At 29.5% G+C, this 12401-nt stretch overlaps 1 protein-coding gene across 1 annotated transcript in view; it reads left to right on the top strand.

Moving 5' to 3' along the window:
- The first annotated feature begins 11932 nt into the window (after positions 1-11932).
- Positions 11933-12401, top strand: part of LOC112694394 (alpha,alpha-trehalose-phosphate synthase [UDP-forming]-like) — a 12769-nt gene continuing 12300 nt past the window's right edge. The window contains exon 1 of the mRNA XM_025569846.1: positions 11933-12278. Coding sequence (XP_025425631.1) covers positions 12263-12278 — 16 coding nt within the window. The 5' untranslated portion in view covers positions 11933-12262. The remainder of the gene's footprint in view (positions 12279-12401) is intronic.

Below are 12401 nucleotides of genomic sequence, written 5' to 3'. Positions count from 1 at the left end.
ATTAAGACTTTATTAATTAACTAGATAAAAATAGATATAAATACTTTAGTTTTCATTGTTTTTTGCTATGATATGAAAAAATTATTCTTAATTTTAATTACTAAACTGATAAATCATATATGTAGACAAATTTTTTTTCTATATTTTTAATATAAATAATTTGGAAGTACTTGAAAAGTATATCATACATTTATTTTTTTTTATTCAAATACTTAAGTGTTAGGATTTAAACATTTCTTAACTGTATCTTTACAAAACTGTACGATTGTAAATATTATTGTGGATCACACGGAAACTTGGTTTTCGTCTAGATAAAGAGTATACTTTTTATTACGTTCGCATTTTGTCACTGATACACAAACAGCTGTGTTTACTTATTATTGTTCACCTGAAAATAAGACCTCTGCACTCAGATAACGCGTGTTAATACTGTGTTAAAAAACACATTTTAATGGGTTTTTTGAACGATGACGAATACCTTTTAAATGTACATTTAATACGATATTATAATAAAATATTTTCTTATACAAAATTGATGCATAGCTACCGTATTGTACATAATACTATTTTTGATAGTTTTGCCTAACGTGAACAACTATGCCATATTCAAAAATAAACAACAATTTTATCATACAATATTTATATATTGCCCTACAGTTTTTACGCAGTTAATTTTTGACACACTCAACATGAGTCGTGTGTCGATATCTTTGATTATACAATTAAATGGCCAAATAATTATTTAACATATTGTGTGTAAATGTGTTTGTGCCAGAAAGTAACATTTGTTTATTTTTCTGACCAATTTCACGCTAGCTTTTGGAGAATATGATGGTAATTAAATTCGGACTTTTCAAATGTTTCAAATGTTTAGGAAATCGAGATCAAATTGAATAAGTTAAATCGTAGATTTTTTAAGCGATCGGGATAATACATAATATAATCATATAAGTATTCGGTATTGAAGAAAGTTTCTTCGGAATTAAGTGAAAAAACAACCGATGTAACGCGTAACATAAATGTATAGACGAATAGAACACATGGTCTGCTGGAGCGTTCTGAATCTATTTATAGGAAAAAGAAGGAATAATGCGACGTTTTTTTCACTACTCTCGTTACTGCTTGAAGATGTGGCAAATTTGATCGCTGACACGGTTGGCAATCATTGTGTTTCGGTATTCATCTCGTAGAATTAAAAACAAAAAAAAATATATATCAAACGGAGTATAGATATTTTAAGTATTAGATAAGTTTTATATAGTTACATGATGTATTATTTATATTAATTTTTTTATTATATACAAAAAAAAGATACTCCCAGCTATACCTAGTGATGATGTGTGTGTACAACGTACACTGTACATCTGTACATGTATCTATTTTATTTAGTGCGAAAGGTAAAATTAATATTATTTATTATGTAGAAGCGACTAAGTGATTAGTGGCTTAATAGTAAACGTTAACTGTATTTATAATAAAAAAAAAAATAGATCATAGAGATATCCTTGTCTTAAGTAATGTTGGAGTGGTGTTGCTATATTGAGGTGGTAGTGTATTGAAGCTGTTGATTTTTTAATGAAATTTAAAGAACTATTAGCCAAATATAGTCTAGGAGTTTTGTATGTTGAGATATTTATATATATTTTGATTTCTTACGAAACATGGAGCATTTTATATTATTCTAAAGGTTTTGTTTTTAATTATTTAGATTTTGGAGTGTGCATTTATCCCAAATAGGACAAGTATTTCTAAGCAATTAGCGCAGTACAGGGGCATCCGAAGAGAGGATCAGTGGGTGTCATTTAAAGATCATCCTATAAGTTTTGCAAATGATGAGCTTATTTTTTTAATAATAAGTTTTTAGTTCTTCATTTTTATCAGTGTGCACATGGATTTATAATTTCATATATAAACCCGTAATAGTGCATTACCAAATGCACACAGTGTATTCCAATAACTTGCGTCGACGGTATTACCACGAATAGGTATTCAACAAACACAACGAGATAATTAACCAAATAATATTATTAATGACCTTTTTAGACAATCTTTATATATTCCCTGCTTAGATTTCATAATAATGTCAATTAGTGCTAGATTCTCCGATGAAAATGTAAAATAATGTTCATTATTTATTTTACGCACTAAAAAAAGGATAACAATGCATACTGTTAAGTTTTTTTGAAATAGGTAGTTAAATTTATCAATCACTTATATAGACTTTTTTTGATAATTTTGTAGAAGAAGCAACAACTTGGTATGAAATATGGCTAAGAAAACCATATAATCTAAGTTCACGAATAATTGATTTTAACTAGAAAAATCTAATTATTATATTGCTGTAAATATAGCTTTACAAATTGCCATTACATTACCAGCAACTTTCTACTTAGTTAAAAAAACTTTTAGGTAACAAACATTTATAATAATAAAATAAATGGTTTAATCATTTATATTAACTATTTAATTTTGATTATGATTAATTTTTTTCAAGATTATTTTAATTATATATAAAGGTTTTTATATTATTATCAAATTGAAATGTATATACTCGTATATATGTATTAACTGTTTATAGTGTTTTGCGTCGTATTACAACATAGATAAGATCTACAATGAGTAATATGAGGTTAATTTAATAGTTTTTGAAAAACAAAAAAACGATGTTATACACCATTCTAAACTAAATATCAGCGTTTATCATTATTATTTGATTCATAGTTCATACAATATAATTAATAGTAGGTTTAAGATTATATTATAATTTATGGTATTATACTGCAAAACAGCTTTTTTTCTTTGCATTAAATTTGGAATTACGAAAATGTTTATTATGTGAATATAATAATATAAATATGGACTATGTAGATGTATAACATAAATTTAATTTTACATTAATTGAACTGATTTTCTGAGGACACCACTGGCGCAAATTACTTGCTTATAAATTAATAGGGAATATTTTTTCTCTAAAGTAGACATTCTGTTTGGGTTAGGCAACAGTGAATTGGCTAGCCGTTGATGAGCTTGATGACATTTAGACAATAAGTGCGACCATCAGATTAATGTTTGACCCAGCATTACATCAAAATACGTGACTGTCGACTTCCAAGGGATTGGTGCGTTGTTGAATTGAAGCGAAGATGGTGTACGGTTACGACGTGGACTGAACAAGATACTCACGCCAACTTATGTTATTAAAGCCGCCCAATTCCAAGACGCAATCAATAACGTAAGACGTGAATACTACAGATGTGTTGTAGATTCCTAATAACGAATATATGCACCTGGTTGATAAATTATTGAACAGTTAAAATATACACGAGTAGCATAAACAATTGATGATTTTTGGTGATATTTTTCACCAGTCGTAATTTGAACAAATATCGTACAGGAATCATATTTATAATATGTATATAGTTATGTATCTAATTAAAATCATTAAAAATTCTAATTGGCTTGTTTTATAGGTTCGACTCGATTGCCTGGGCATTGTTTGCAATTCAAATCGACTCTTATCTATGTGCACAGGTTGTAAACACTACGATCGCAGAGATAAAAATATACTTAAAGTCCGACTAGTTCGAGGTCTGGATGAACGTATGTATACATATATAAGGCTTAAATAACTGATTAACTCGATTACAAGACGCATGTGTGGAGTACGAGTGAATATAAAATGATTTAGCCATTCGTGATGTTTATACTCTTTATTTCTGAGTCAAACATTTCATATCATTGTACTTATATCAAGAAGATTGTGCCGTATTAGAAAAGCAAAACATGTATGTATAGATGCATGAATAAAAACAAATTCAAACTACACCTGGTTTGGTGTAACATTCATATAATCGTCATTCGAATAGAACAAAGAACTAATCTGAATATGATTATAAAACGTTCGTTTTTATTATTCCCAATAATTGTTGGAATTTACGGTTATTGAGATTTTATTGATTATAACGAATTTATAATATTTACCAAGAAGTATTATAAATCGATTAGTTAAAAAAAATAATTATCAGTTAGTGTCCTGTATTAGTACTGATAAAGTGAACAATATCAGTGGTTATCAAGGTGACTGTTACAATGACAAAGCGTTGTACTGAATACGACCTAAGAATTAATACGCAAATAAACTTAAATTTACCTTAATTTAAAATAAACCCCTACACGAATCTGTTCAGTGGGGCTCAATATCTTTTCGAAAAATAAACGACAATAACAATAACAATAAAATAAGCGTTCACGGGACCACTTTAAGACATTACAGTAGATCAAATATTACAAGACATTATGTACAAACTTGTGTAACATCTGTATCTAAGTAATTCAATGCGAGCAATAATCAAAATTATATAATTAAATAATAAAATATTTCTTATGTCGGCGAGTAATAAAAATTAAGAAAAAAAAAAATCTCTTACATCATGTATCACACATTACAAGCATGATGATAGTTCCCGATTCGTGTACATGAAACTAATTCAATAATTAACAATATATTACATCTAATTAAATGCTAACATATTTGAATTAATATTACTACACCGGTAAACATACATTTTGTAAACACGTGATAAATTATACTAGTGATTTTACAAATGTAACATATAAAAAATACTTGTGAAACAATGAAAACACTGAGATATTTAAGTAAATTTTATTGTACTCATGCAAATATTTAAAAGAATAACGTTCACGAACTCAAAACATCGAAAAATCAATCCTACCACTAATATAGTGGAACTAACAAAAAAAAAAAAAATTAAATAAATAAAATAAAATATACGGTTTTTATAACATAATGACATATGCAATTCGTTTTATAAATTATAAAGAAGTTATGGAACAAACAATTATGTATGCGTTAAAATATAACCACTAACCCATAAATAATTGTATACATTAATTAATCACTTATAAAAATAAACCTTTGAACAACAATCATCATGATTGTATAAATCATACATTTCTTAACAAAAAATATGATACATTTTATAAAAATATTACTTATAGTATTTTTGCAGATTATAAAAATCATAAATTTTATATCCAAATACTTTTTTATAATAATTATTATATGTATCATAAATATGTAACTCATAAATATATATTGCTTATGATATATTTTTGACACATTTTATATGAGCGTTCAACATAATGTATACAGAGGCGTCCCTAGATAGTTTTCAAGAGGGGAGGAACCTATTTATTTTATTGGTAACGTTTCTTTCCTTTTCCCTTTTTTAAATGGACATTTAAAAGATACACGAATGCCCTGGAAGGAATATTATTAATTTTGAGTAAGATAACCTTAATAAATCAAACGGATTTGATGATTATCCATAGATGATAATTATTATCTTTGTGGTTTTTGATTTTATCTATTTTTAACGGTAAATTAAAATTATTATTATTATTATTTTGTTGACAATGAGAGTTATTTTATAGGTACATTAAATATTTTTATGGGAGGTGTTGACTGCTTCTTCCCTCCCCCCCTTGACGACGTGCCATAGTATATATTTAAAATGAAAATTAAATTAATCATTCAAATTCAATGAAAAAATTCAAAATATCCAAAGTAAAATTTAATTTTTTTGCTACTGATTATTCGTATTTTACATATTCTTTATTCGGTGTTCATAATTTAAAACATCGAAAAATCAATAAAAGTGTTTCTTTGTTATGCTTCACAAATCACGACCATTATACTTTAAAAAATTTATATATATATATATTTGTTAATTTCAAATTATATACCAATAAAAAAAAAAAAAAGAGTGACAATGTAAAAATTTGTAATACCGATATAAATTATATCCAAAATATTCGTTGTATTAGAAAATATTTTTAAAATTTTTTGTTGGAAAAAATATTTTAGACGAAAACGAAAAGTTCGGTTTCACGGTATAGGAGAAGCCACATAATTCTATTGACTCTAGTATCCACCTTTAAATAAATGTTCAATCAATACCAATATAAGGCTAGTCGCTGACGGACAATTTTCAGGAGCGTAATAGTTGCGTAACAGTTAACTGTTTTAACTGTGAGCGCGGTCATGATCAAATTTGAATATAACCGCGCTCACTAATGCAACTAAACTAGCCTGTCATACTATGATGCATAGAACATATTCATGCAATCGAATAATTTGTGACAAAACACAAACTAATTAGTCAATCAAACTGATCGGTTACATATAAGCTCATTGTCATATATCACTGTGGAAGTCACTTGTGTGATTAAATTTTTACGCAACTGAACATTTCCCGTCAGCCTAATCAGTATCTAATCAGTATCTTACGTTAAATGATCCAATGTGTAATTGTTACATAGTTTTAATACATCTTGATCAAATACCAATTTTACTATTAGTTTTTTATAAAGGTACCTAACCTAATTTAAAAAAAAAATGTTCTAATGCAAAATAATTGTTGTGTAACGTTTCTTAGCCTACGAGTATTATAAATAGTGTAAACATTATTGCCGGGTCGCGTAAACATTTGATAAGCTCAACGGTTTATTAAAATTGAATAGATCAATCATGGGTCATTTTATATATTTATTACTGTGCTAAAGGGACTATTAAGTAGGTACTTCCAAGAGTCTATTAAATCTATTGCACGTTTTCGCAACATGACGATGTAATTGTATAAACTAATATAGGGCAAACGTAAATTGCGCCCAACGAAGGGAAGCAATCGTAAATTGCACCCGGTATTTTTCAGGTATAAAATTTTGTGTAGTAAATTGCGCTCTGTATTTTTCAGGTACAAATTTCTGTATAGTAAATTGCGCCCAACAGAAATATTATTTTTATGATAGTCATTTAGTATTACCCAGAGGACACCACGAGGAAGCGACTATCACTATTCTCAAAAAATGTTTTTTAGTGTACTTGATATGAATAAATTAATTAATAAAAATAGGAAAATTAATTTTTTTTTTTTATGAATATTATGGTATTAATTATAGTTTTTTAAATATTTTTTGTTAGGTTAAAAATGTTAATAATAAAAAATACAGTTATAAGTTATCTGCATAATAATGATACAAAATCTTAACATATTCATAATTTACATAAAAATAGGAAAATTCTTTTTTATTTTTTTAAATATTATGGTATTAACTATAGTTCTTTTAACATATTTCATTAGGTTAAATATGTTAATAATAAAAAATACAGCTAGTATAAAAATATTCACGAGCATTAGTTGTCCGAGTTAATGTTGCGAAAGCTGATGTCCTAATATTCGGAGGAAAGTCAGCGAATAAAATATACTTGTTTTAAACATAGCAAGAAAATTGTCAAATTCGATTATCTTCAGGCATTGTAGGCATTAATTCATAGTTAAAATAATTGCAAACATTCTCTGACTCTAAAAATACCAGGTAACGATGAATTCAAGATCACTTAGATAATAGATACTATGGGCGCAATTTACTATACCCATTTAAGACTCCGAAAAATCCCGGGCGCAATTTACAAACGCTCCTAACATAAGTAATAGTGTGCAATATATTATTATTTTATTAATATTTAATTTTTGTTGTTTCTGTCATCTGTTCCAGAGAATATAATGAAATAAAAATTATTTTCAAGCTCGTTTATTGGTATACCCTAACCTAGTAAAATAATGTTTCTGAAAAAATGTGTTCTGGATCATTTTAAAATTGTTTAGGTAGTTTGTACAATTCCGACCCCTAGTTAATTTCGTCTAAGTATACTCTTCAAATTTCAAGTACAGTAATATATCTTTATCACGTTTACTGTTTTTATCGATGTTAGTTTAAAATAATTATTTTAACCTAGACCTGTGAAAGTTACACGGTCTTATTAGTATTATATTTTCAACTTTTATTTCATTTATTATTTTGCTTCTTATCTAACTTATAGAGCAAATATTAATCACGTGTTATCCATACATGTAAAGTATTAAACTATTAAACAATTTTTTTAGTTATGTCAATTTGAACCTATTGAATTTGATTAGGGAACATAAGTTATTACTTATAAATTCAAGAACTTGTACACATCATTCTAGTTGTAAGTAGAGTGTGCATTGCTTATTTATAGTAATAAATATTAATAATTATAATACTTAACAATGTTATCTTTAAATATACTAGAGCGTATATCATACTGTTTTGTTATAAAATATTTCTACCATTTCATAAAAAGGTGTCCCTACACATTTTCAATGGGGTACTTAGGATTACAAAATGATAGCATATTTACTAAAAAGTTCATATGTAATCACATTTTTTTATGATTTAATTTTTCGTTTTTTAAAAAAAAATATTTATAACAATGACATACCCATTTAAGAAAACACATTTCATTGTTTTCTTTAGTAAAACACTTTTCGATATCTCCTTATACGCCATTGTAATTATCCGTGTTATTGTACAACACTGTTCAACATTTTCCGAAACTAAATTGAAAATAACTTATTTAAATTTTAAAATATGTCTTATTTAGAACTGTTGAATAACATTATATATTGTCTATGATATGTTGACAGTTTTGTCTTAATATTTTCACATTAAATATAAGTTATCAAAAGGTTAAAAACTATACATTTAAAAGTGAAATATCGAAAACAATATAAAAAAAAAAAAATACACAGATAATTTTTATATCATTAAAATTTGTAATCGATAAATAAACATTGTCTAATGTATTACCCTTGAACCTGTAATTTAAAATACGTGATGTTAATTTATTGTGTTTGAATATAGGAGACACTAACTTTAATAACATGATTATAGAGCACATCGACAATTTATTTTAACACTTCTTAACTATTGCATCATTTATATTCTACGATATTTTGCAACTTTGGAATTTGTAATCATAATTTTCTCCAAAATACAATTTTATATGTGAAATAAGCAATTAAAATACATGAAACAACTTAGAATAAAATCGTTAGGTGTACCTCGGCACATAGGCGCAACTAGAATCCAAATATTGAGAAAATAAAAAATAAATGATATTTCACTGTAATTATTATATATTGGCCTACAAAAAACCGGGAATGATAAATTTGAACTCAGTGCTGCTAATAAAGACCCTCTTGTGCCCTCCTATTTGCACATATGCTTAGGTACCATAAAAAATATAAATTTTAATGAGTATCAATAAAACAATTCACAATATTATATTATATTAAAAATTATAGTTCTAAGCAAAATATTGTTACAATATACAAGGGATTTAAAACATATTGAACAATCTTCTATATCTAATAATTTTCAAAATTCTGGAACGTCCCAATTTCTTAGAGAGATTCTTTTTAAATATTTAAAATTGTGATATAGTATTTTAAAAACGGTATAGAATTAAATTGAGAGGGTTGAAGGTTTAATTAATAAAAACTAAGATGAAATATAAAATGAATATGAAAACTCAGACAAACATAATTTGTCATTTATTATCAATATCACTGTATCTAATGAAATTATAATTATCAACGTACTAGCACCTAATAGATAAATAATTTTTTTGTATTAAATATAAGCACAAGATTGTTAAAATATACTTCGAATTATATTAATCGATTTTAAAATTGGATTCAACACCTAATTTTTCAAATTATATTTAGTTAATTAGAAATGAAAAAAACTATTTCTATCAGATTATAATATTATATTGTATTTTAAATATTATAACAAAAGACTTCAATGTTTTAAAACATAGATAAGTACTGACAATAAAATAATTTATGGAATAATTTTTTTAATTTAATGAGTGTCATATATATTATTAATGTGGTTATTAAAGTTTCCATAGAGATTTCAATGTCAACATTTAAATTAAATTAAAAGTGCTTTAATACTATTTTAAGAGAAATATTGATTTATGATTTTAACAGTTTCATCCTAAATTGTTGAAACAAAGTAATTAATGAAAGTTTACATCTTAAGAGCTTCGTGTAAATATAGCTATACAATATATAGTTTATATTTATTTTATTATAAAAAAATGTATTTACTACATGAAACACTTAAGTTTCGTATAACATTAAGATAAGAAACTTAATATTTATATATTACCATTACCTTCTTTCCTTTTAGAATACGATTTTTTATCATTTAATTCAAATATACACATGGTTAAATGAATACTATAAATTTCCAAAGAAAAATATCATTACGAATTCTACTACATTCGATCCTAGTGGATACTTAATATACATGCCGAACGTTGATATCTCGAACTTTTATAAACCTAGAGTTAAATTATAATCCCCTCATAATTCAAAACCTTTAAATTTCTCTTCTTTTCGAATACTATTTTTTTCCTCATGGACTCCGAAGTAAATAGAATTGCATGTGTGTAATGATATAACATTTCTGTACAGTTTCTTCGATGCAAATTGTAATAAACGAAAAATACGAGAAATTATCAAACAATTTTAACGCAAGACAGTAATTAAAGTATGATTATTTTTATTTTTAGTATATTCATGTAAGCTCAAAGGATCATAGTGAAAAGTGAAAAAAAATGTACGGTCTGAAATTCAAAATTACGATATTAATCGTTCACAACTTACTATAACTTTAATGTAGCATAATATACTATTTTTATCATGACCAAGATAATTAAGATATTGAAATAGGTAATTCTCAGTTAAGCTCTATTAAAGTTATCATTATCTCATAAAAAACAATGTTGGGATATATTTCTTCACCGGGTTACTCAAAAACAATTAGAGACTTGAAAAAATGAATCTTAACATATCCGTTAATTAAAAATGTTGAAAATTGAAACTTTTTAAAAACTAAACAAGTGTTTTCTATGGCTCAAATCTTGCTTTTAATTCATTAGACCTTAAAATATTTCCATGATTATGCCGAAATCTAAACTGATCGTACGAACATCAAAATAATGAAAATGATTTGAATTTAACTAGGTATTCTCGATATTAGATTTGTTAATTATTCTCCTTCGAAATCATTCCTTAATTATTATCGATGGACACTGACTACATAAGCACGTCATATATAAGTATGTTTTATGGATGTGAAATCTTGACGATCAGAAAATGCGAAGCAATGGAAACGTGGATCTGGGGAAAAATGGATAAAACTTTATGGGTTGAAAGGAAAACGAACGAACAAGTTTTAAAATATATAAAAGAAGAAAAGGATACGATTTATCGGACACATATTAAAAGGGAAAACTAAACTAATAGGGCAGTTGTTCAGACGTAACTCATTTGTAAAGGATGTATTCGAAGGAAGGAGAGGGGGATATCACCAGGACGAACGTCTTATTTCCAAGACCTCAAACGCCTGATGGATGTCGCGACAAGGCGCGACAGCCTTTAGATGACGATGACGACTACAGAAGTGTCCCCTCGAAAGTGATTTAATTTATGGGTCGTTAATCTGCGTACGAGTACATCGTGTTACGTGCCACGGGACCACGGGCATAAATGAAAAAAGACACACCCTAATCGTACTGCGATCGCGGTGGTGCAACAGGTGGGCGGCTGAAAGGGTTTGGATCGCAAGATTTCGGTTTCGGTCTGGCGATCAGCAACAAGTGCGCACGTCCGGCGCACGCGGCACGTCCGTGTTCCCGTCCGCGACCGGTCATTGACGACGGCGAATCTATCATCGGAGCGCGCGCGCCGGGAGACGTGTTTTAGGTGCGCGCGGTTGGCCGCGGTTGTTATGTACGGCGCGCCGCGTAAGGACGTCCCACACGCTGGAGGTGGCCGATACGGTACTGTCCCGGCCCCGTTGACGGCGGCTAGGGGGGATACGTGGCCGCGACCGGGTAGCGGTAGCGGGCCAAGGACCGAAGGCGAAGGAGGAGGACCGAAGGGAGGTGGAGGAGGAGGAGGCGGAGGAGATGGTGGAGGAGGAGGAGTGGAAAAGCTCGGCGAGCGTATATTATAGCCCTCGACGGTTGCGGGGCCGGCTGATAACCGGAGCAGTTTTTCCTCCGGACGTTTCTCGCCGTCGTCGTCGTCGTCCGCCGTACGAACCGCATTGGCGCGCGGCAGCACCGACCGCAGCAGCCGAGTCAGCACCGCGAAACAAAAAGCCGCCGGCCGCAACTCTGCACGCGCACACCGTCGTCGCACGGCACACGCCGCAGTTGTCCGCGAACACTCCTACACAGCGTTGTCCGTCGCCCGGACGAAAGCGTTCCCCGGGACAGGAGGAACGAGCCGAGCCGTGAAGAATCCGAGTACGTGAGAGTCTCTGTACGTGCTCGATCCGTCGTAACACCGTCGAAATGGGCTTTTTCAGAGGTAAGCCGAATCGAGTTCGAGCCGGTCGTTCCGGTGCGGCTCGGAACTCGACGAATCCCGCCTTAAATCACTCGTCGCTCCAACGGTCGGTTTCGCCGCGCCCCGAACTCCGGGCCCCCCCCC

Source organism: Sipha flava, unplaced genomic scaffold (assembly GCF_003268045.1).
Source record: "Sipha flava isolate LNK unplaced genomic scaffold, YSA_version1 128_pilon_pilon, whole genome shotgun sequence".
Classification (NCBI taxonomy): Eukaryota; Metazoa; Arthropoda; class Insecta; order Hemiptera; family Aphididae; genus Sipha; species Sipha flava.
Note: the sequence above shows the minus strand (reverse complement) of the source record. Positions and strands in the feature narration are given on the sequence as shown.